This window comes from Mobula birostris, chromosome 15, assembly GCF_030028105.1.
Source record: "Mobula birostris isolate sMobBir1 chromosome 15, sMobBir1.hap1, whole genome shotgun sequence".
Classification (NCBI taxonomy): Eukaryota; Metazoa; Chordata; class Chondrichthyes; order Myliobatiformes; family Myliobatidae; genus Mobula; species Mobula birostris.
The window spans coordinates 25,807,439-25,833,730 of record NC_092384.1 but is presented as its reverse complement, the minus strand read 5'-3'; the positions used below and the strand labels follow the sequence as shown (position 1 = coordinate 25,833,730).

At 42.9% G+C, this 26,292-nt stretch overlaps 2 protein-coding genes across 4 annotated transcripts in view; one reads left to right on the top strand and one right to left on the bottom strand.

Annotated features, from left to right (window-relative positions):
* Window positions 1–3,344, bottom strand: part of LOC140210491 (11-beta-hydroxysteroid dehydrogenase type 2-like) — a 75,115-nt gene extending 71,771 nt beyond the window's left edge. Inside the window, exon 1 of one of the 2 annotated variants that reach the window (XM_072279483.1) lies at window positions 2,918–3,344. In XM_072279483.1, coding sequence (XP_072135584.1) covers window positions 2,918–3,218 — 301 coding nt within the window. In that variant the 5' untranslated portion in view covers window positions 3,219–3,344. The remainder of the gene's footprint in view (window positions 1–2,917) is intronic. The other variant, XM_072279482.1, reaches the window with a different exon arrangement.
* LOC140210492 (palmitoyltransferase ZDHHC1-like) overlaps window positions 3,319–26,292 on the top strand; it is a 67,089-nt gene continuing 44,115 nt past the window's right edge. For both annotated transcript variants that reach the window (XM_072279484.1, XM_072279485.1), the window contains exon 1: window positions 3,319–3,497. The gene's annotated coding sequence lies outside the window, so the exon portion shown is untranslated. The remainder of the gene's footprint in view (window positions 3,498–26,292) is intronic.

Sequence of the window (26,292 nt, the reverse complement as noted above, 5' to 3'; positions counted from 1 at the left end):
TTGAGTGTATTCCATATAATCAATTTCGAAACATCTCCCGTATTATTAAAAAGAAAGAAATCTTTTATCTGAATCTCTATAAATTTAACAAAGTCCAAACTTTGTAATAAATTTTCTGGAAAGCGCCAAGGCAAGTTTACATTACTAACATCATTTAACTCAAAAGTTAAACTTAAAGGTGCATGATCCGATACTGCAATAGCATCATATTCACATTTCTGAACTCGAATATTTATTATGAGCATGTGAATAAAAAGAATCTCTGTCATTAAGATGTAAATTTCTCCAGATTTTATCAAATCATAATCAACTAAAAAGGAATTAGTAAGTGTTGCCGAACGACTCAGAGGCTGCTGATTGGTTGAGCTTTTGTCAATCAAAGGATTTAAGCAACAGTTGAAGTCACTTCCCATCAGCAGCATATATTCATTTTAGTCTGGTAATAAACCAAATACATTTTTTAAAAAAGGATCATCTACATTAGGTCCATATAGATTAACCAAGACAATTTTTCTATTACAAATAGTTCCTTTAATAATTAAAAATCTTCACTTATTATCTGAAACAATGTCTTTCTTGAATAAATAAAATATTAGATTTAATAAAAATAGATACTCTGTTTTATTATGACATGTAGCATGATATTGAAGGCCCTTTCATGTTTTAAAAAATCTATTTTGATCGCCCGTTCTGATATGCGTTTCTTGAGCAAAAATTTATCGGGCTAGAATTGATTAGTAACTTTAAATGTCTTCCTTCGTTTAATAGGGTGATTCCAACTAATAACGTTTATCTGTTTAAAATACCATTGGATATTATTCTGAACCCGACAATACACGCATACCATCGCGGGCTAATCAAAGATGGCGGTGATGAACATAACCAAATAGAAAATGCGCATGCTCCGGAACTCCATAATAGGGAAAAATACAAAAAATGTGTAAACAAAAATCCCACGATAAACCCCAAGAAACAAAAGTACCCCCAGACATCCCACCATCCCTAAGGAAGAAAATCCGGCGAAAGAAAAAAAGAGCCGGAACGCATCCCTAAGAAAAAGATATAAGAACGGGGTTCCGCGTGCGGCTCAGTTTAAATAATGATTAAAAGTTCTTTCTCCCAATTCTCCCCTCCCCCTTACAAAGAAAATATGTAAACTTAAGATAAAAAAAAGCCCAGCAAAGAAAAAAATGTTTATACTTAATCAATAAACAAAAGCTAAAAGAATGCAACGACAGTCTGCAAAGGCGCCAAAACAATACTATTAACCCAAACAGTTTAAGCTAAGTATTGAGGGAAAGAAATTTTCCTCAATGGTCTGTACACTCTGTCGGAACGACTTCAATTCAGAAGTGTTATTATCCACTTTGTTATCGAGATCCATCAACGCACGTTCCAAACGCTCAGCCCAGACAGGCATGTCTTCTGATTTTTCTTTCGAAGTTTTTCCCTTTCCATTGCTGGGTTCAAAAGGCTGTTTTCCAGTTCTTAAAGGATACGACATAATGACCACTATTTCCCTCCAAGATCCAGAAAATAAAAGTTGAATAATTCAAGAATTAAACTGGGGAAAAGGAGGAATTAAAGGCAGCCACAGGATTTGTATGTTATTCCGTTGAGCAGCAGGCGGAACGGGGTTCCTTATGTCCAGTCTATTCCGCAATTTAGTTTTCGTTGCATTCATTGCAGAGATATGTCGGAAATGGAAGCAACGTTTTCAGTGCTTTCGTGGCTATCTCAGGATATTTAGCCTTGACTTTGATCCAGAATGCCGGCAGAGATGTTATTTCAAACATACTTTTCAGCCCGCCGTCATTTGCAAGCTCGAGAAGTTGATCTCCGTCCCGCGCTGACATGGATAACGCGCGGGTAATGACCTCGCGTGCGTTCAAGTTCAACAGTGGGTGACAGGGAATGAGAAAAGGTGCAGCTGACTCATATCGCCAAATCATATTGTTTCCTCACGGCCCGGTGGTTGGGGACCACTCTTAGCACGAAGAGAGACCAAACAGGACGCTCGCTCTCCCTCTCAAAAAATCCATTTCCGGAATATTGTATATAACTTCCGGGCTTCAGGGAGCCACTATCGATATGCGGGAGACTGCCGGAACTTCCCGGAGAGGTGGGATGTCTGTGTTTCGGGCATATAATGACTGTTGCTTAACAAGTAACTTGTATGGTAACAGAAAGGGTCTTTTGATTTATACTGAATTAGTCTACTAAAATAACCCATTACTTCTAACTTTGATTGCAGCTTCGCTATGCCTTTCATTTTCATTAGCATAATGTGGGCAACATTGGCGGAAACAAAAAATAATCAGAAGGGCGTAGCCCCTGAGATTTATGCACACATACTGTGGAAAACTGCTAGGGTGTCTGCAGAGTTCGCAACAAACCCTTCACAACGCCTTCCCTGGGATCTATACCCTGCCCACCTAGTCCCCCCCCCCCCGACCCCTTCGTCATGTTGCTTTGTTTACATTGCTCTTGGTCAGCTTCGGTCCCGGGTTAGATATTAATTCCCTTCAGATATTCAGGACGCTACCGTCTTCTCCACTATAGACACCAATCCGTGCAACAGGCTGCTCTGATCAGGCACAAAAATAAAGTACTGTACCAATAAAAACATTTTTTCCCAAACGCAGATAGCAGACACGTAATCGAAAGCACATCTCAGTGACACAAATCATAAACCACAAAAGGTGCGGGTCCGATTCAAACAGGAACTAAGAAATGGGATTATGCCAGGGATAGAGGTCGTTAGTTTTAGTCTGTGAAATATTTGGCATTAATAGATGAATAAATGTAGGTTGTTATTTAATTTAACAAAGCTAAAATTAGGTGTTAATGAACACGACAGTCTACAGCAATATCCTGCGAGACGCGAATAACCGGTAACCATGCCAGTTTTGCCTACCTGTTATTAGAACAGCCTTCCCATGCGGAGAAAGAATTGCATTGGAACGGATGGATCGAAAAACCAGGTAACAACACTGAGCGAAAAGTACGACCCCAGCGTATTGCGGTAGATAAGTGTAAAACTGACGTGAACCGACAAATAACAGCAGCAGTTTCGTACAAATGGAGTAGTTTAAATTCAAACTTGCGTTAGTTCTCCAGAAGTGAATGACGACTGCCGCCGCGAAAGATGCGACGATGAACCCACACAAGCCTAGAACTAAACTGCTGCCGCTCTCGGTTTCTTCCAAATGTGGCATTTCAGAAGTTTCAAAACCAACATTAATCGCAAAGCTAACGGCTGACCGGAAGTATCGCTTTTAATTGCCTTCCGCAAGGACAGTTCCGCTGCGTAAACAGCGCCTCTCTGACCTTCACTGAAATTTCGCATGAGTACAGGAAGATATTTTGTTGCTATCAACCTCAGTAAAATTGTGTAATCGGAATGAATTGACGTTGCAAAAATTTGAAGTGCAGAGATTAGACGGTATTTACAATCAAGAATGACAGAGTCGAGCTGAAAAGAGGAGGATTTAGGGGTGAGTGATGTTTTGGGGGCCAGAAATAAACATTTGTCTAAACTAGTTCATAGAAAGTAGCAGCAGGGAATCCAGCCAATTTGACGAGGAGTTACAGGTAACTAGAGCAACCGCTAGAAATTTGGACAACGGACGAGCTTTGGCTGCGGTGAAGTTGTACAAAGAAATGCAAATAGAAACAAGACCCTTCGGATGAAAAAGTGAACTGTGGGTCAGAAATGACATAAAGATTGTGAAGTCTTTATCGGCCTTAGGGCTGGGGGAGGATAGGGTTGGCTGCCTCACTATTCTCAATTCATTGTTGGAAGAAATTTCTGTTCATCCATTTGGCAATTCAAATTAGAATAGTCTTGGTCCGGTCCATGAAGTCTGCATTCCAGTTCATGGTCCGGTCCATCGACCCTTGTTCCGGGTTTTCCTGTTTTCTCCCTTGTTCTGTAGGGTGCCTTAATTGAGGCACCTAATTCTCGTTTTGGCTTAGCACACAAATACCCCTCAAACCAAGGATTCGCTGCTGGACTGTTCCCTTCCCCTTCCTTCTGAAGCCTCGCCTGAATCCCCGTCAAGTTCAACCGCCGGAGTGAGACCGGAGCCTTACAACACCAAGATAAGGAACTATCTATCATTGAGTTTGGAACTATCTCTTTGTGTCCCCGTGTTTAGTGTCCGTGTCAAAGAAGAGTCCCAGCCCTAGGTCCTGTTCCCAAGGAGGCGTCCTGACTCTGAGTAAAGCCCTGACCCTAAGTCCTGTTCCCAAGGAGGGGTCCCGGATCTGTGTTCTGTGTTCCTGTGTTCCTAGTTCCAGGTGCCATGTTCCAGTCCTGTCCAAGTCAAGGCTTCGTGTTCTCGTCCAGTCCAGGAGTCCCTCTGCAGTTCCCTCGGTAGTCATCCTGGTCTTGCATCCTAGAAAGGGTCCCAGCCCTGTGACCTAGAAAGAGTCCCGGCCCTGTGCTCCAAGGAAGAGTCCTGGCTCTGTACCCAAGAGCCTAACCAAGCTAAGTCCAAGAGCCGAGCCAAACCTAGTCCAAGAGCCTCGTCTTGCCCTGGAGTACCCCGTCCAGTCCCCGAACAAGGCTCTGTGTTCTTGTGTTCTAAGATCAAGTCCAGGCGCCGTGTTCCAGCCCTGTGCAAATCTGAGCTTCGTGTCCTCATCTAGTTCCGGTGCCTCGCCCAGCCCAGTACTGGAGATTCCTCGTCCTGTGCTGGGGTACCTCACCTTGTGCCGGAATACCTCGTCCTGTCCTGTAGCCACGTCCTGTCCTTGCCAAGATCCTAGTCCTGAGTCCTAGTCTAGACCCAGGTTCCGATTCCGAGTCCCAACCAAGACCCAGGTTCCGATTCTGAGTCCCAACCAAGACCCAGGTTCCAGGTCCTTGTCCAGGCTCTGGTTCCAGAGTTCTGTGTCACTAGTCCAGGCTCCTCATTCCTAGTTCCCCGTCTGGGTCCCGTGTCTCTAGTCCAAGTCTTAGCCCAGGCCCTGAATCCTAGTCTCGTCCAGGGCCTGTGTCAATGTCCAGCGTAGTTTCTTCCTTACTCACCTTGCTATCTCGATAAACCTAGTCCTGTTCCTAGTACTTCAGTGTCAGTGTCTGTATCTTGCATTCGGGTCTGCCATCAATGCCCCCCCCCCTCCTTATGACAGAACAGTCCAGTCATACATGGACCCAACAACACAGACACTGTCGTTTAATTCTCGCCATCCTGGGTTCCCTCCTATTGAATACCACCCCCCCCACCCATGTCGCCATAGTCCAGGGAAGCCTGTTAAGTCGCCAGGTGACTCCCATGGGGGGGGGGGGGGGGTACTGTCATGGTCCGGTAAGTCCGCATTCCGGTTCGTGGTTCAGTCCGTCGATTCATTATTCCGGGTTTTCCAGTTTTCCCTTGTTCCATTGGGTGCCTTAATTGAGGCACCTGATTCTCGTTTTGGGCTGGCACATAAATGCCTCTCAAACCAAGGACTCCTTGCTGGACTGTTCCCTTCCCCTTCTTTCTAAAGCCTCGCCTGAATCCCTGTAAAATTCAACCACCAGAGTGAGACCGGAGCCTTGCCACGCCAAGATAAGGAATATCTATCGTTGAGTTTGGAACTATCTCTTTGTGTCCTCGTGTTTAGTGTCCATGTGAATGAAGAGTCCCGGCCCTAGGTCCTGTTTCCAAGCTCCCAAGCTCCTGTTCCTGGTCCCAGCTCCGTGTTCTGTGTTCCTGTGTTCCAAGTTCCAGGCGCCGTGTTCCAGTCCTGTCCAAGTCAAAGCTTCGTCTTCTCGTCCAGTCCAGGAGTCCCTCGTCTAGTCCAGGAGTCCCTCAGCAGTCACCCTGGCCATGCGTCCTAGTAAGGTTCCCAGCCCTACGTCCTAGAAAGGGTACTGCCCTGCACTCCAAGGAGGAGTCCCGGCTCCGTACCCGAGAGCCTAACCAAGCCGAGTCCAAGAGCCGAGCCAAACCTAGTCCAAGAGCCACGCCCTGCCCTGGAGTACCTCATCCAGTCCACATCCAAGGCTCTGAGTATTCGGTCCACGTCCAAGGCTCTGAGCGTCCAGTCCACATCCAAGTCTCTGGTTTTCTGTGTTGCAAGACCAAGTCCAGGTACCGTGTTCCAGCCTGGTCCAAATCTGAGCTTCATGTCCTCATCTAGTTCCGGTGCCTCGCCCAGCCCGGTGCTGGAGATTCCTCATCCTGTGCTGGGGTACCTCATCCTGTGCTGGAGTACCTCGTCCTGTCCTTGCCAAGATCCTAGTCCCAAGTCCTAGCCTAGACCCAGGTTCTGATTCTGAGTCCCAACCAAGATCCAGGTTCCAGGTCCTAGCCCAGGCTCTGGTTCTGGATTTCCCCGTCCAGGTCCCCTGTCTCTAGTCCAAGTCCTAGCCCAGGCCCTGAATCCTAGTCTCATCCAGGGACTGTGTCAATGTCCAGCGTTGTTTCTTCCTTACTGACCTTGCTATCTCGATAAACCTAGTCCTGTTCCTAGTACTTCAGTGTCAGTGTCTTGCATTTGGGTCTGCTCCCAGCACCCGTCTTATGACAGAACTGGAAATCGTTAGCAGACTTAGGGAAATAGACACTAGTATTTTAGGTGACACTTCAGTTAGTTTAACTTGGTAAAACGTAGGGTAAACTTTTGGTAGATCAAATGAAACCGTCCTAGTAGACAACAGCAAAGGAGCTAAACGAGAAAGGATATGAGCTAAGACGGAACAAAGGAGGAATTGTACTTTTCTGAGATTGTTCTTGTTGAACGCTGAAAGATGGACATACAGTTGGAGAGATTCAAACAATAATTCTGAGAGAGGAGAGCAATAATTGGAGAAGCGACATCCTATTGAAGAAGTTTGAAGAGGAAGAGGTAGAAGAATATTCTTGGTTTGCTAAGGGCGTTCGTCTGTGAAGGAATGCTTGATAATGAAGGAGAGTGAGAGGCAGACTGTTAACATCATTTAGCAGGGAGTCAGAAGTATAATTTGATTAGGCTAACGATAATTATGGATGCGTCATCCGGTTAAAACATTTTGGCCGGAATCAGGGAAGATGGCCATTGAAGTCTAGGCCATTAGTTTATCCATGACTTAGCGTATAATAAAATACGTATTTGACCCCATGTCTGGAAGACATGTGTTTGAAGAGTTTATTAAACCTAATTGTGGCCAGGGTAACGTAGCCTTTAGTGCAACGCTATTACAGCTAAGGGAGTCGTGGTTTGGGGTTCAATTCTGGCACCCTCTGTAAGAAAGCTTGTATGTTCTCCTTGTGTGGGTTTTATCCGGGAGCTCCAGGTTTCTCCTACAGTCCAAAGATGTGCCAGTTCGTAGGTTAATCGGTCATTGTAAATTGTCCTGCTTAGACTAGGGGGTAAATCGGTGGGTTGCTGGGCGAGGCAGCTTGGTGAGCTGAAAGGACGTATCTCTAAATAAATCAGAATCAGAATCATATAAAACCTAGCAGAATTGATTGTGGTTTGGTGCCAAGCATAAAAACAGGACGATACCATAGCAGACAACACAATGGCAACCAACAATTACAAGACAATAGTGTGAACAGCCATGGGCAATCGACAACTGGCAGAATGTTCACATGTGCAAACATACAACACAGAACAGGAACAGGCTATTCAGCCCACAATATTGTGCCGACCTAGCTAAAAAGCAAATCAAAAATACCCAAACACTAATCCCTTCAAAAACACATCCATATTCCTCCATCTCCCTTACATCCATATGCATATCCAAACGCCTCTTAAAATCCTCTAACGTATTTGCAAACGTCAATAATCAAACTTCAGTAAACATGAACATATGAACAAATTCAATAATTCTCAACAGAACAAGGAGAGCAGGAAAGACCATTTATTTAACAGATGTTGGGTTGGGACATTTGGGATTTTATACCTGAGTGAGATTTGTTGAGGAGCTGGATAGCTACAGGAAAGAAGCCTCGGAGATGATGTGTGGTCCTGGTGGTGATGGAGATGATGTGTAGTCCTGGTGGTGATGGACTTGTAGCATCTTCGTGATGGCAGATTGGTGAATGTATGACCGGTGGATGGAGTCAGCAGTATTTTTTTAGCTCCTCTCTTTGCTCGGTCGAGGAACAGGTTTTTAAATGTCGATAAAGTTCAATGTAAAATTTATTATCAGACTCATATGATTAGGAATAGTCAGCATGGCTTTGTCAAAGGCAGGTCGTGCCTTACGAGCTCAACTGAATTTTTTGAGGATGTGACCAAACACATTGATAAAGGTAGAGCAGTAGATGTATATGGATTTCAGCAAGGCATTTGATAAGGTACCCCATGCAAGGCTTATTGAGAAAGTAAGGAGGCATGGGATCCAAGGGGACATGACAATGTGGATCCACAAGTGACTTGCTCACAGAAGGCAAAGAGTGGTTGTAGACGGGCCATATTCTGCATGGAGGTAGGTGACCAGTGGTTTGCCTCAGGGATCTGTTCTGGGACTGTCTCTCTTCGAGATTTTTATAAATTACCTAGATGAGGAAGTGGAGGGATGGGTTAGTAAATTTTCTGACACAAAGGTCAGGGTGTTGTGGATAGTGTGGAAGGCTGTCAGAGGTTACAGCAGAGCATCGATAGGATGCAAAACTGGGCAGAGAAGTGGCAGAGGAAGTTCAACCCAGATAAGTGTGAAGTGGTTCATTTTGGTAGGTCAAATATGATGGCAGAATATAGTATTAATGTAAGACTCTTGGTAGCGTAGAGGATCAGACGGATCTTGAGGTCCGAGTCCATAGGACACTCAAAGCTGCTGAGCAGGTTGACTCTGTGGTTAAGAAGGCATACAGTGCATTGGCCTTCATCAATCGTGGGATTGAGTATAAGAGCCGAGAGGTAATGTTACAGCTATATAGGACCCTGGTCAGACCCTACTTGGAGTACTGTGCTCAGTTCTGGTTACCTCACTACAGGAAGGATGTGGAAACTATAGGGAGGGTGCAGAGGAGATTTACAAGGATGTTGCCTGGATTAGGGAGCATGCCTTACGAGAATAGGTTGAGTGAACTTGGCCTTTTCTTCTTGGAGCGACAGAGGATGAGAGGTGACCTGATAGAGGTGCATAAGATGATGAGAGGCATTGATCGTGTTGATAGTCAGAGGCTTTTTCCCAGGGCTGAAATGGCTACCACAAGAGGGCACAGTTTTAAGGTGCTGGGGAGTAGGTACAGAGGAGATGTCAGGGGTAAGTTTTTTATGCAGAGAGTGGTGAGTGCGTGGAATGGGCTGCCGATGATGGTGGTGAAGACGGATACGATAGGGTTTTTTAAGAGACTCATGGATAGGTACATGGAGCTTAGAAAAAATAGAGGGCTATGGGTAACCCGAAGTAATTTCTAAAGTAAGTACGTGTTCGGCACAGTATTATGGGCTGAAGAGCCTATACTGTGTTGTACTTTTTTTACATTTCTTTGGTTCTATGAATACTGGCCTGGCATCAACTGCTGTTTGTGGTAAAGAGTTCTGAACTGGTGGTATTCTTTGGTTGACAAGCTATGTGCTAGCTTCTTTCCTGAAAAGCTGTCTTTAACATTTCTGAATTATGTCCCAGTTAGATTCTCCTAATTTCATTTCATCTCCCCACCAGTCATAAAAACTGATTAAATTGCAACGCACTTTTTACTGCACTGGGTCTACTCTTGTACACTGAGCTAAGATGAATCATTTCACAGCTATTTTTGATGGTTAGTTCCATTAAGTTGACAGCAGCTTTGCCCACCAATTCTGCCTTTGACTTTCATAATGCAGGCTTCTTCTCCAAGCTCCCATTTCCCGACTGTAGCTTATTTCAGAAGGCATCCACTAGTGTGTGCTGAAAATCGTGTTTTGGTCCCATAGTATGTAAAATATCCAGGATATTCTGAATTTGTGAAAGGTTGTATGGAAGTATGTATTAGTTAAAATATACAGTATTAACACTGACATTATAAACTGGCCAAAATGCTTTGGTGACTTTTGGAAGCCTCCCCCATTGTTATGCCAATTTTATATCCGTACTCAATCGGCGGGAGGAGAAGAGAAGCAGCGTGCCCGCGCATGCACAGCCCTCCCGTGAAAAATGATATCGTGTCTGTTAAATAGGGGCCGTGGACAATTCTGATTTGATGGAGAATGGACATGAAAGCACAGAGGAACATCTGGAGAAATTTCTGAAACACTCGTTCGCTGCTGTCTTTACTGCATGGTCGGGAATCTTTCGGAGGGTAGGCCTCAAAATCCCCGGCTTTGCCTGCTGTTGGCGACCGAGGTTGAGGTCGAATCATTCGGGCAGAGATGGCGCTCAGTACTTGGTGTCGGAGAGCTGATCAGAGCTCGAAGTTTTCGGATGCCTCAGAGTCAGACTGTGGTCGGCATGACAGGGAGAGTTTTTCTTCCTTCTCCCGTCTGCGTGAGATGTGGGACATTTGAGGGACTTTGAACTTTTACTGTGCTCATGGACTTCTCCATCAAGTTATGGTATTGTTGCACTGTTGTAACTATATGTTATAATTATGTGGTTTTGTCAGTTTTTTCAGTCTTGGTCTGTCCTGTGTTTTGTGATATCACACCGGAGGAAATATTGTATCATTTCTTAATGCATGCATTACTAAATGACAATAAAAGAGGACTACGTGTCTTCATAATCTAAATGTTAAAACTTGCATATGTAATCACTTAGGTTCAATACGCTTACACACAAATTAGCCTTGCAACTCTTGATTTAGGAAGGTGGCAAATGATTTTTCAACACCACATGGCCTTTGATTTTGGTCTCAAATTTGTATCTTTGTGCAGTTTCCTCACATTGTTAGGTTATAGAGATTCTGGAATCTCATTCTCACTAACTCACAGAGCTAGAGACCTTGGTTGTTGTCTATGTGGAGTTTACCCTTACTCCCTGTGACTGCCTAGGCTTTCTCCAGATCCCAGTTCCAGTATCCCCACACACTCAAACTCATTCTAGTTTTATAGATTAATTGGCCTCTGTATATTGCCACTAGCGGTTGTCAAGGATAAATGCTTCAGACACCGGTTGTAAAACGAACTGTACAACAACTTGATCTGTGCCCCGGGGTCGAGGATAGCTTTAGCATCGCTTCCTTCTATCCATAGCAACACCCTGGGGCGTGGTCCCTCTAAGCCTTCAGGAATAGGGTCTTTTTCTTTCGTCTCCACACACCTTCACTTCCCCCATGGTCTTCCTCATGCCCCGCGGGAAGGATGCAGGGGCTCCGGATATGCCCTTGGGCATCTTTTCGGATCGGAAGAATCCTAGGGAACTAGTAACGGCCGTCTTCGGCTCAACAGCCGCACTCCTCGGGATCTGGCAACATCCACTCCTCAGATCCAGCACACTGAACCACATCGCATCATCCCCACACACGCTGCCTTCATCTTCCACGTCGCGAGGGTACATTTGCCGCGACCTCTCTCTCACTGAGGTGTCTTCAGCGGTCAACTCCCCTCCCTCGTGGTGGTTCGGAGCGTCTACTAAGAGGGTCTCACCCTCAGCTACTTTCCCCAAGCCGTACCACCGCTGGGTCTTGTTTAAATTCGGTACTGGCTCAAGGCTGCTACACACGTCCTCAGAAGCAACTCGACACACTGGGTGCCCAGAAAATGCCCCCATGAACTCCAGGGTCATTAACCAATCATCGTCTTCTGGATAACTACTGCCACTAGTACCCAAAGTCTCCGGTGCCCTCGTGGTTGTCAAGGATAAACGCTTCAGACACCGGTTGTAAAACGAACTGTAAAACAACTTGATCTGTGCCCCGGGGTCGAGGATAGCTTTAGCATCGCTTCTCTCTATCCATAGCGACACCCTGGGGCGTGGTCCCTCTAAACCTTCAGGAATAGGGTCTTCTTCTTTTGGAAGTTCATCGGTACATTGCTGGGAACGTGCTTCCTCAGAGACCCCAAGCCGTTCCCCCACTGGGCCTCCACTAAGTTTCCCGACACCTCTCTGATCAGCTGAACTGAAGGAGGGGCTGATCCCCTGAAATGATCCCCCTGGCACTGCAAGCAATTCAGCTGCCCTCCTCGCCAGAGAAGACACACTGAAAACTCCCCCCCCCCTTTCAAATAACTGACAGCTGTCACTACGGTGTAAGTGAACCTGACAGCTCTAACACCATCACCAGCCCGCCTACTCAAACTTTCAACCAATCCCTGTCGCTCTCCCTCAACCGAGCACTGCCACTCATCTAACAACTGAGAGATCTGCTCCGCCCACGTGTCGCACGCCTCCACCCCTCTTGGGGTGGACACTATCCCAAGTGCCAGGCGGAGCCTGCCAGAGCTAGAACATTTATTCGCAGAGTCTACCTCCAAATCAGACCGCTCTTTCCTCTCTCTCCCAACCGCATGGACAGCCCCTAATGCCACCTCCAACTCGTCAATGCCAGCCCGAACTCGAACAAAGACCTCACCCACCACGCATACAGCAATCACCAGCAAATAACCCACAGAGACACACATTACAGATTTAAACAGGGCACCCACATAGCATACCAGCAGACTCAATCCTGGACGAGCCCCCACAATGTAGCCCCCCCGGCCACCCTCAGGGTCGCTCGGCTCGCTGTCGTCTAGGGAAACAGCCCCAGCTGTGCCAAACTGGATAATTCGTTTGTGTGGATGCTGTGTGAGGTACCCCACCCCGCCCAAATAACAGACAATACACCAGATGCAATTAAATGATTTACAGTTTATAGATATTACTGGAACTATATAATTAAAAGAGAATAAAATATAAAAGGAAAATAAAAGGCGCCATACTTATCAAAGTTCAATCTCTCTGTGAACGAAACTGTTGGAGCTCAAGGACCTTCTTCTTCACCCTGCGACCCACCTCGGACCACCTCGACCGGCCGCCTGGGACCAACAACAGTGGTCGACCAGACGCTCCACACGAGTCCGTCTCCGTTTCCTCGCCAAACATCTCGTTCGGGGTCCGACCCCGTTAGCGGGCTCACAGCACCTCGTCCATCCTCTGTCTCACTCTCCCGCCTTCTGCCCCAAAACCTCGCGCATACAGTATTTTTAAATACACCAAAACCATAACAACTATCTCAATTGGTTAATAACGTATTTCTTATCACCCTCTAAACCACAACAAGCTGCTAGCGCAAACTTTCTCAGCGTTTAACACAACAAGGCCGCATTCCCCAGATTAACATAACAAAGACCCCATTTTAATTAGCCTCCACAGTAACATAAAAATCGAAACCCCCTTACATGTGGGTAAATGTTACATTCAGGAAAATTGATGAGAATATTGGAAAAAGAAATGGGATTAATATAGGGTTAGTGTAACTGGATAACTGATGTTTCGTATAGACTCTGTGGGCATAAGGGCTGGATTCCACGGTGATTTGCAAGACGGCGCCAGCGACCAATGGCAACATCCTGCAGGCAGTTCACTAAACTACTAGATATTCTTCTTCTTTTAAATATGTATCTTTTCCTGAACTGCGATTGATTGCAGCCTGTAATTTCAATTTTAAGAAATGTGTTTTTTGAGCCTTTGCGATCTCCTGGAGAATTCGGCAAGGTTGAAAGTGAAGTGTGCAAGGGTGGCAATCAATTCCTAACAGCGAGAGGTGAACCTTGGGTTTGCTGCATTACTCCGCGCTGATTAAAGTGTCGAGCAAGATTAAAATTGGTGAGGACAAGAGTGGAAAATGAATGGGTGTTCAGCGCTGTCTGTCTGCCTTTGATCGGTCTCCTTGCCGCTGCCAGCGGAAGGTGCTGGAGATTTGGGTCCCACACCTCAAGGTTTGATCGCCTCAGTGACTCATGACTGCGGATTCATTTTACCGGGGACTCTGCAGTTTGATGTTTAATCTCCTCAGCGCTGTACGCGGCTGTGGACTCGCTTTTGGGGACTCGGCAATTCATATTCCATGTGTTTTTGTTTACTTTTTTTTCACTATTTGCGCGATTTGATCGAAGCACCAGCACGGACCTAGCTCTGCAACCACCTTTGGGAACTCTATGGGACTCTGCAATTTGATGATGATTATTGTTCTGTGTGTTACTTGCTCACTTCTTGTTATTTGCATGATTTATTCTTTTTTATGTGTTTTTTGTGCATTTGATGGTCTGTGTTGTGTGGAATTTTTCTTCAGATGGGTTCTATGGTGCTTGTTTTGTGGCAGTCTGTGGGAAGAGGAATCTCAGGGCTCAATATAGTATGGATACTTTGATAAGTAATGTACTTTGAACTTTTTGAAACTGATTGCCTCCATGACCCTGTATGCAATTGTTACAACAGTGCAGCCATGAAGCATGATCTCTGGGACACCTGTCCATTTACAATTTGGTCTTTTCAGAGACTCTTAGGAAGATAGATGGGGCTTAGAAAAATAGAGAGCTATGTAGCAAAATTCTAGGCAGTTCCCAGAGTAGGTTATATGGTCGGCACAACATTGCTGTAGATATCTATGTACTATGTACAACTCATTGAGTTCTTTTTCCTGCGGGCATAGTTACCAAATCTACAGAACATTAACTGTAAACAGGATCAATGAATAACAAACTGTACAAATGCAAATATAACTAAATAGCAATAAATAATAAGAGCATGAAATAACTAAATGAAGAGTCCTTAAAGTGAGATCATTGCTTGTGGGAACAGCAAAAATAGAATGAGTGTAGTTACCCCGTTTGTTCAAGAGCCTGATGATCGAGGGGTAGTAACTGTTCCTGAACCTGGTGCTGGGGGTCTTGAGGCTCTTGTACCTTATATCTGATGGCAGCAGCGAGAAAAAAGCATGGTCTGGGTGGTGAGGATCTTTGATGAAGGATGCTGCTTTTTTACGGCAACGTTTAGCGTGGACGTACTTAAAGGTTGGGAGTATTTTACCCAATAGCCAACGATCTTCTCCGCCTAGTAGACCATTCACTGGAAAGGTTTTGGAGAAGCAGGACGTGGCCGGAAAGCAAACAGTGATAGAGGTGGTCACAGCACTCTCAATGATGGCTGAGTGAAAAAAAGTCATCAGGATACGCCCTGAGTTGTTATGCATCCTAAGCTGGTGTAGGAAAAGCAAAGTCTGCTGGTCTTTCCTAGCAATAAGAAGACCAGTTCAATATATTGGTACCGGTAGTCCTCAGGAATTGGAATGACTTGTCCAGACACTGCCTGGATATTAATTTCCAAGGTGAGGGTAGGGTGTTGTGGACGAAAGTCAATCTTCATTTCCTCTGTCTTTATACATTAGGCTCTGAGTTGTTACGAGCACACCATGCAGCAAAGTGGTCCAGCTCTCTTTGATAGACAACTACAGTCCTGTCATCAGCGGACTTCAGAATTTTAATGGATTTGTGTGTGGAGGTACAGTCACTTGTATAAAGTGAGAACAGGAGGGGTGAAAGAACACAGCCCTGGGGACAGCCTGTGCTTACAGACATTGGATAGGACAAGTTGGACCTCAGCTTTTCTAACTGCTTACTTTCTGTCAGTATGTTTGCAATCTACTGACAGATGCAGTAGGGTTAGCTTGGTGTGGAGCCGCTCCGGGATAATAGAATAAAATAGACACTAGACAATAGGTGCAGGAGTAGGCCATTCAGCCCTTTGAGCCAGCACTGTCATTCACTGTGATCATGGCTGATCATCCACGATCAATACCCTGTTCCTGCCTTCCTCCCATATCCCTATCGCTATCTTTAAGAGCTCTATCTAACTCTTTCTTGAAAGAATCCAGAGAATTGGCCTCCACTGCCTTCTGAGGCAGAGCATTCCACAGATGCACAACCCTCTGTGTGAAAAAGTTTTTCCTCAACTTCGTTCTAAATGGTCTACCCCTTATTCTTAAACTGTGGTCTCTGGTTCTGGACTCCTCCAACATCGGGAACATGTTTCCTGCCTCTAGCGTGTCCAATCCCTTAATGATCTTATATGTTTCAATCAGATCCCCTTTCATCCTTCTAAATTCCAGAGTATACAAGCCCAGTCGCTCCAATATTTCAACATATGACATTCCCGCCATCCCTGGAATTAACCCAGTGAACCTACGCTGCACTCCCTCCATAGCAAGAATGTCCTTCCTCAAATTTGGAGACCAAAACTCACACAATACTCCAAGTGGGATCTCACCAGGGCCTTGTACAACAGCAGAAGGACCTCTTTGCTCCTATATTCAACTCCCCTTGTTATGAAGGCCAACATGCCATTAGCTTTCTTCACTAAATTAAACATTAAAGAGAAGACGGTGGAAAGGTTTAAACAAGCAACTGGTTAGTACTTTATCTATTACTCAGCCTGCTCTGGCTAAATCAGTGAGCGTGAGAGAAAGGAGCAGTAGGAGGCCATGGCCTGGTATGTGCTAGGAAGTGGTCTCCAGAAGTTGCTGGATGAAAATCAGATTTAGCTGTGGTGGAACGCTTAGACCAGTGATTCCCAGTGGGGGCAGTACCACTCCACATGAGGGTGGCTACCTGTCCTAAGGATTCTTGGGTGGGGGGTGGTAAGCAGCACCCAACTTGAGGCCTTCCAAACAAAAGGATGAGCCACTGGAACACGGGAAGAACCACAGCTCTGCAGGCGGTGAGCACTCGTCGTCACAACGCGTCTGAAACTTGGTAATCTCATCCGACCTTACCGACCAAACAGACGTTATTGGTGATGCACAAATTAGCAACCGCGGTGCCCAACAGTTCTGCTTGACTCGTGGCACTGAACTAGTTCATGCAATTTAACATTTGGTAAGTGAAGTACAGATCTACCGGAAACAGGTGAAATAGAACCTGCCTACCCTGAGGATTCCTCTTGAGGTGTTCAAAGCGACCTCGGCTGCATATGTGCGGTCAACGACCATCTTATGGTTTTATGGGACCTTACGTGATTGATCAATCACGCTAATTGGAGTGGTAGAAAGGTAGCTTGCCGAACACCAGCTCTGTCCCGACTAACATCCAGATTCCAATCTGAATCCTCGTCAATGTAATTTTCACTGTTGTGATCATCTTCAACTTCGCCTCGCCGTTCCTTTGCATGCCGCTACCATCGTTTCGTCCATGTCAACCCGCTGCTGTCGTCAACATCCAATAGGCATTTCCAGATTGTGTTCATTTTTTAATTTTAGTTTATTCCTGATAACGATGGATAAATATCCTGCTGAGAAATAGAAGGTGCGTCAATACAATGTTGGAGTACGGTTTTATTCTGTTCTCATCAGATCAGCAATGCTCCACGCGTCTTATCTGTATTGTCTAATGAAGGAATGAAACCATCAAGATTGCAGGAACACTTCTGTAAAAGACACCCTGAAAAGACCACTTATGGTATTACTCAGTTCCAGAGGATGAAAGAAGCATTTGAAAAGCATTGCACACTCAGTTACTTTCCCAAGAAAACTAAAAATGACCTTGATATTGGTCTCATTGCTTCTTATAACATTTCCAAAATTATAGCAAAGTGTGGAAAATCTCATGCAATAGGTGAGAGGTTAATAATGCCACTGCATCAGAAATGCTCACCACTGTTCTCAAAATGGATACCAGTATTTTAAAATCAATTCCTCTGAGTAATAACTCTGTAGCTCGTTGTATTGACAAAATGAGTGACGACATTGGGAATCATTTATGCACAGAGGAACAAAAACAGTATTTGTGATACAATTGGATGAATAAACAGTGCGAGGCAATGAGGCATTGCTAATGGCATATGCACTGTTTGTCAAAATTGGAGAAGTTTATGAAGAGATTGTGTTTTGTAAAAAGTTAAAAACAAATATCAATGGAGAATCAATTTAGGACAAGTTCAAAATGTAAATTGAGGATAAAAATATTCCAATTAGGAACAAGATTTCTTGTGCATCGGATGGAGCACCATATATAATAAGGAAGCAATGCTGGTTTAGTGGCATTTATGAAGAAGGATATTCCAAGTAATTTGCAATTCATTGTGTAATTCATCATCATCACATCGTAGCCAAAAACCTCAGCCAACTTTTTCTAAAACTATTATCTGTTATCATAAAATTCAAGCTCATCCATTAAACAGCAGAATATTTCGCCAGTTAGCCTAAGATAATGTGTTTGAACGCTTGCTTCTTCACATTGGCTGTCTGAAAGCTACTGCTTAACATGTTTCTATGATCATTTTTGACACGGGTTCAATCTTTGCTCCAATTCAACAAGAGCTTGGGAAGCAAGATTAAGCTTCTATATGGAGCTGTGACATACCAAGGCGATCTGTGTGATGAAATGAACGTTCTAAATATGAAACGGTAAGGTGAGAATTTTAACTTAATCCAGGCAAAAAGCAATGTCCACTGTGGTTAAGGAGTTGGAAATTTGGAAATAAATAAGCAAAACAATGGGAGAAGAATGTTCTCACAGTTTCCCTGCATTGAAAGTCTGGCACCCTCTTTCACATATGGTGATTTGCAAGAGTACTGCTTACATCTGCAGTCACTGAAGAAGGATTTTCAGAATTGTTGTTTAAATCCTATGATTGATAAGAGCTCAACCAATCAGCGACTTCCAAATCGATCCGCGTCATTTATTAATTCTTTTTTGATTGATTTTGGGTTGATTGATTTGTGGAGGTATCTTCATCCCAACAATAGAGAATATTCTTTCTTCTCACACGTTTATAAAAAATATTCGAGGATCGATTATATTATTATATTATAATCGATCCCCGCTTCTTGCCTAGTGTTAAAACCTGCGAATATGATGCTATTGCTATATCTGATCATGCGCCTCTGAGTTTGTCTTTTGAATTTGATAATGTCACTCTTGCCCGCCCACCTTGGCACATGTCTCAGACATTATTACAAAACTCTGACTTTGTCACTTTCATTGAAACCCAGATAAAAGAATTTTTTCTTTTTAATGATATGGGGGTATGTCTAAATTAGTTATATGGGATACATTTAAAGAAATTTTACGTGGTCAGATTATTTCTTATTCAGCTAAACTTAAAAAGCAAACTAAAGCAGAATTAGATAGAATTTCAAAACAAATTAAAGATTTAGATAATATTTATGCAATTTCCCCCAATACTGATTTATTTAAACAAAGGGTGGAACTTCAATCACAACATAACCTGTTATTAACTCATCCCATTGAAGGTTATTTGCTTAAGTTAAAGAGCCAATTTTATATGTCTGGAGATAAAAATAATAAACTGCTTGCATCTCAATTAAAAATGGCTGCAGCCAAAAGGCAAATCATGAAAATTCATAGGAAAGTTGGTACCTTAGCTCAGGAATATGAGGAAATTAATAAGATTTTTCAAGACTTTTATGCTGAGCTATATAAACCTCAATGTTGGTTAGATTCCTCTAAAATGAATGCTTTTTTACGAAAGATTGTTTTTCCTAAAATTTCGGCTGAGGATCGAAAAACTCTTGATGCTCAAATTACTGAAGCAGAAATCCATAAAGCTATTTTTTCAATGCAATCTGGTAAGTCCCCAGGACTTGATGACTATCCCATAGAATTTTATTAAAAATTTGGAAAGTTGCTCTCTCCGTATATGTTGGAAATGTTTAAGGATTCTTTTGTGAAAGGTGACTTACCCTCTACTTTTTATGAGGCTTCTATTTCTTTAATTCTTAAAAAAGATAAAGATCCTACTGACTGTGCTTCATATAGACCTATTTCATTACTGAATGTCGACGCTACGATTTTGTCAAAGATAATGTCCAATCGGTTGGAGAGTATTTTGGGTAAAATTATTTGTAAAGATCAAACAGGCTTTGTAAAGGGTCGCTATTCCTTTTCAAATATTCAGAGACTACTTAACATTATATATTCATCCTCTTCTAAAATTCCACAATGTGTTCTATCTTTGAATGCTGAAAAAGCGTTCGACCGAGTTGAATGGAAATATTTATTCAATGTTTTAGAGAAATTTGGCTTTGGTGTTAATTTCAATAATTGGATTAAATGATATTTAAAGCCCCTATTGCTACTGTTGTTACTAACAATTGTAGGTCTCCTTTTTTTCAGCTTTCATGGTGGACAAGGCAAGGCTGTCCATTAAGTCCTTTGTTGTTTAATTTAATATTAGAACCCCTTGCTATTGCTCTTCGTGAGGCTAAAAATATCCATGGGATATTTGTGAATGAGACCATGCATAAGGTCTCTCATTATGCTGATGATTTATTGGTTTATATATCTAACCCTGACGTTCCTGTCTTGCTAAAATTATTTAATGAATTCGGAGGTTTTTCAGGATATAAAATTAATTTTAGTAAAAGTGAATTGTTTCCTTTAAATGATTCTGTTTCTATATGTGATAATACCCCTTTTAAAGTTTCAGACTCTTTTAGATATTTAGGTACTATAATTACTAAAAAATATAAGGTTCTTTATAAAGCTAATTTTGTTCCCTTCGTAGACTCTATGCAGTATTTATTTAGTAGATGGAGTCCACATACATTTTCACTTGTTGGTCATATTCATATAGTTAAAATGATGATTCTACCGAAATTTTTATATTTATTTCAGAATATTCCTGTTTTTTTTGACCAGGAAGTTTTTTGATCGGATTGATTCTATTATTTTATCTTTTATTTGGAATAATAAAAGACCAAGAATTAGTAAATGTCATTTACAAAAATTGAAAAAGGATGAAGGTCTTGCTTTGCCTAATTTTAGAATGTATTATTGGGCTGTTAATCAGCGATATATGTCTTTTTGGTTATACTGGGTTGATAAGAGTGATTGGCCAATTTGGAACTAAAAGTTGTAAAACAGTTTTATTTAACCTCGTTATTGGGGGATCCTTTACCTATGCAATTAAGTAAAGTTGTTAATTTAAACCTATATCCTGTGATTAAGTATTCTTTACAAATTTGGCACCAGTTCCGCAATTTTTTTAATCTTAAAAAATTTAAACTTTGTAGATTAATTTACCGAAATTGCTTTTTTAAGCCACCTTTGAGTGATCCAATTTTTTTACTTTGGAAAAATAAAGGTATTAATTCTTTTTTGGATTTATTTAAAGAAGATAGATTGATGTCCTTTGAACATCGATAAATATTCTCTTTCATACTCACGCTTTTTGCAATACCTTCAAGTTAGACATTTTTTACAAAAATATTTAAGTAATTTCCCTTACATATTGGAGGCTGACCTGTTAGATACTATTATGAGTATAAATCCTTTGATTAAGTGTTCTATTGGAAGAATTTATAATTTACTATTACAATGGGCTAAGCGTCCTTTGTCTAAGATTAAACAGGATTGGGAAAAGGAACTTAATTTGACTTTTATGATGGAGGATTGGATGCGGATATTGAAGTTGGTCAACCCTTTTTCAATTTGTGCTAGCCATTCATTGATTCAATTTAAAATTGTACATCATTATCATTTGACAAAGCAGAGACTTTCTAAAATCTTTCCTAATGTTGATAGTCATTGTGATAGATGTAAAACTGAGATAGCTACACTGACCCATATGTTTTGGTCTTGTTCTATATTGGAACAGTTCTGGAAGTCGGTTTTCTCAACAATTTCTAAAGCACTTAAAATTAATTAACGACCTAATAAATTAACTGTGCTTTTTGGAATAGTTCCTCAAAATATTCATGGTATTTCTGTGTCTGACCAACATGTTATTGCATTTGTTACATTGATAGCTAGGAGGGCCATTTTGTTGAAGTGGAAGGATACATCAGCTCCCACTTTGTCACAATGGTTCTCTCAAGAGATGCTACGTCTTAGTTTGGAGAAAATTAGAAGTTGAACTTTGGAACCTTTATTTGATTTTGAGAAAAGATGGGGCTTATTTGCTGGTTATTATCATTTGAGTTAATTGATATAAATTTTCCACGATCTAATTGTAAATTCTTTTAGTATATTTTCTTTTTTTGCTGGCGGTTTGATGTTTATTTTTAGAAGCTTTTTATACAATGCATGGCTCCGGGGTTGTACATCTAATGGGTTCTCTTTTTTTTCTCACTTTTCTGCTTAGTAGGTTTTTTTTGTTATCACAAAATTTTGTTTTCAATCTTTAAGATGATGGGTTTTTTTTGAGGCATTGTAAGTGTTGTTACTTCGATGTACTCATGTTATTTTTCCTATATATACAATAAAAAGATTTGAAATGAAAGAGAAGCTTGAAGCTCAAAGGTCACAATGATATCGAAGATGCTGTTCAACGTAGTGTGTAAGATAGGTTTAAAGACCGATAAAAATTTAAAGCAGAATCACTTTAGCATAGGGTAGACTTGTTTTTACACTATGGGGGCGCCGGAAAGTATATTGTGCCTAAGAGGGGCGTTGGCAAGAATGAAAGTGCTCTAGGGTTAAGAAAGGGCCGGAAAACACTGGGACTATTTGGGAGGGGGAGGAGCGGGCAGATGATCAGAAAGGGTAAGGAGTTGGAAGAAGAAAAGAAAACGTTCTTTCTCGACACAATCCCTCTCCCAACGACCCAAATTTTCCCACGCTCCGCGAGCGTCGGAAGGCGCAGTCCACTGCATTGTCACGTCTCGATGGAAGGCAGTTTGAAACGTAGACCGTGGTGACAGTGGGTGTTTACATTTCTAATGGCTCAGAACACCGTTGAGAGGTATGGAGGATGGATGTGTTTTCCACTTGGGGAGTAGAGAGGGCGGGCAGTCACTGTCCGCTGTGGCAGGGTTCATGCCAGGTGAAATCATTGCTGGTCATTTAACCCGCCCTCCGGGATGGTGCGGGTGGCCGTCCGGCCGGTTCGATTGCAATCAGTGCCGAGCCCCGGGTCGGGCTGCCTGTCCGTGGGAAGGGGATGGTTGTGTATTGCTGAACCGAGTTAGTTTTCACGGTAACGGATTTAACCATAATGATCCGCTTCGTGCTTTGTAAGGATCTCAGACCCAGAGCCAATGTCACGGCCCAAGGTAGGAGTGTCGCACTTCGTAAACTTGCATTGTAATTGCCTTGTCGCCAACCTCGTCTAGTACTCTTATAATACTTTCCCAAACGCGTGAAGAAGTGACCAGGTATGACGTTCACAGAAACAGTGTAAAACTACCCTAGCCAGTTTTCTTTCAATTGTCAGCCCAAATATTCATCTTCATCATCGTTATATGCCGTGTCAGCCAAAGTATTAGTGTTGTCATATGGGACAATCTCCCGTAACCTGGGCTTGGGTGCCCATGCCTGGTTTTGCCTGGATCACACAGCCTAGGTGCAAATGTAGATGAGACAGCAATTTTCCAGTAGTGAGGTGAGAGTGACCAACTTTGAGGCAGTTCAGGGTCTGCCATGGCTTGTGGTATCAAGGAGTCCTGGTACATTTGAAGCCTGCTGGCATCACTGTTCTGGCCCAGATAGTGAGAGTGAACAATGCCACCTCAGGTTGATGTCCAGTCACAGACTGGAGAAAATCTGCAGATGCTGGAAGTCCAAGTGACATACACAAAATGCTGGAGGAACTCAGCAGGCCAGGCAGTGAGTACAGTTGACGTTTCTGGCCCGCTGTACTCTTTTCCATAGATACTGCCTGACCTGCTGAGTTCCTCCAGCATTTTGTGTATGTTGCTCAGGTCGATGTTCTTGTTGCTGTTTGCAGGAATTATTTGTTGTTGGGGTGTGATGTTCTTGTTGCTGTTCAAGGGATTTTTTTTGCAGGGGGAATGTTTTTTTTGAATGGGTTTTGTGGCTGTCTGTGGAGAATTTAAGTCTCAGGGTTGACTACTGCATGCAATCTTTATATAAATATACTTTGACCTTTGATCAAAGGGACAGTAGAGAGACAGTAGAGATTAGGAGTGCTGGAAATCTGCAGCAACACGCGCTGGATGCTGGAGGGGTTCAGAGGTCAGGCAGCAGCTCGGAGAGAAATGGACAATCCCTTCATCAGGGCTGGAATGGAGGAGGACATGAGCCAGAAGGAAAGGGCGAGAGGGGAGGAGGTGTTGATGGGTGATGGGCAAATCCAGGTGGAAGGTAGGTAAGTGGGGTTACTGTCAGGTGATGGGTGGAAGAGGCAAAGGGTTGATCAAGAAGGAATCTGATAGGAGAGGGCAGTTGACTGTGGAATAAAGGGAAGGAGGTGAGGAGTCGGAGGAATATGAAGTTGGTGAGCTGTGATGTTGATGCAGGTTGGAGACTATCAGGATGGTATTGCTTCTAGCAAGCCTAACACTCTAACGTGGTAGTCGAGGAGGCTCTGGACAGATACATCAGTGTGAGAATTGGAAGTGGAATTGAATGGATGCTCACGAGGATATCCTGACCGTTGGGGCAGCTGGAGAGAAGGTGCTCAATGCAGTGGTCCCCCAGTCTGCTTCGGGTCTCTGCAATGTAGAGGAGGTCGCACTGTGAGCACTAGATGCAATAAATGGCGCTAATGGAGTCACATGTGAAAAGCTGCTTCTTCTGGAAAGATCGTTTAGGGCCCTGAATGCTGGCGAGGGACAATGAGTAGGGGCAGTTTGCTGGGATAAGAGCCTGGAGGGGAATTAGCGAGGGATGAGCAGACAAGGGAGTTATGGTGAGTGATCACTGCAGAAAGTGGAGAGGGGAGGAATATGTGCCCCGTAGTGGAACTCTTGTAGTTCTTCACTCACATTTTGGACTGGGTCAGGAGTTAGCCTTTTCATTGTAGTACTACTAAATCTATGAGATTCTCCATTGTCCCAATGCATTGGAGCTGATCGACTATCTTCATAGCTGAGACTGACAGCTTTTGGCAGAATGATTACATGTTATGGTTCTTCAGTCTTTATATCAACTGTTCAATCTCAGCAGCCTTCAGAAAGAATTTTAAATTACTTTATATATTTAAAACAGTTTCCAGTTGCTACCTACATGATAATACCTTCCATTTCAAAAAGCTATCAGTCACACTGAGTGCCTACAAGCTGATAGGCTGGGAAATTTCAAACATTTCTTACCTTCTCAGTGAAAAGGTCTTTCTCACTCAGTCCTAAGCGATCGTCATCTCCTTAGATTTAGGTCTTTATTTTCAGAATATACATCAAGGCTCATAGATTCTTAAAGCCTATTGCAAAAATGTTTCAGTGTGGTCACCACTCGCTTCTTTAAACTGAATGGGATGGGTCTGTTTGGATATATGAAATAATTTCCTTATCTCCAGAAACAGGAAAGTGCTGGATGCTTTTAGAAAGAGTTTAAAGCTAAGGAGAAGGCACAGAAAAGAATGATTTGTCAGAATGAAAGGCTTTATATATTATGATAGACTTAAAAATAACTTGTTTTCACAAAGAGAATGTTAAATGAAATCTAAATATGTTGTTTGAATTTGGGAGGTTTTAGTAAAACAGGAGTGTGGCTGACTGAAAGATAAAAATCAGAATCAGGTTTATTGTCACTGACTGCTAAGTCATGAAGTTTGTTGTTTCGTGGCAACAGTGCAACACAAAGATGCAAACTACTATAAGTTACAAAATAAATAGTGCAAAAATAGAACTAATGAAGTTGTCTTTGTGGACTATTCAAAAATCTGATGGCAGAGGCAGGAGGCTCCTGTACCTCCTCTCTGGTGGTAATTAATAGAAGCGGGCATGCTTGAGTGGTGAGAGTCCTTAATGATGGATGCTGCTGCCTTCTTGGGGCACCATCTCTTGAAGATATCCTTAATGGCGAGGTGGCCTGTGCCCATGATGGAGCTGGCTTAGTGTACATCTCTCCGTGTCCTCTATCGATCCTGTGCTATCAGTCAGAATGATCTCCACCATACAACTATAGAAATTTGTGACATGCCAAATCTCTTCAAACTCCTAATGCAGTATAGCCACGAAGGTGCTTTATTTCAATATTTTGGGCCCAGGATAGATTCTCTGACACACAGAAGCTTGAAGCTGCGTACCCTTTTCGACTGCAGACCCCTCAATGAGGACTGGTGTGGGTTCTCCCAGCTTCCTCTTCCTGATGTGAACAGTTAATTCCCTGGTGTTGCTGACGTTGAGCACGAGGTTGCTGGACATCACTTCTCAACCAGCTGGTGTACCTCACTCCCTCATGCCTTTCATTTTCAGATTACTAAAAGAACATGGGGAGATGATACTAGATTCTTCTGCACAAAGGGCTGTGTGGTTAATCATTCAGCCAGTTCTCAGTTTAACTTAATATCCCTTCATAACCTCTCTCCTCATTCCTGTAGTGCTGTCCAAAGGTCTTGGGTACCCTAGAGTTTTTTAATATAAATTTTGATTTAGATGTTTATTTTGTCTTCTGTGTTAGTGTGCCAGTAGAAAAGAGAGAATTTTAAATTCATTTCCCAAAAAAATTAAAGGTTACACAGATTTTTTTCGGTGTTTTATTAACAAAAGTACCATGTAAAAACTTAATTTGTAGGCATATAGCTCAGCACATGATTAAACAAAGATAACA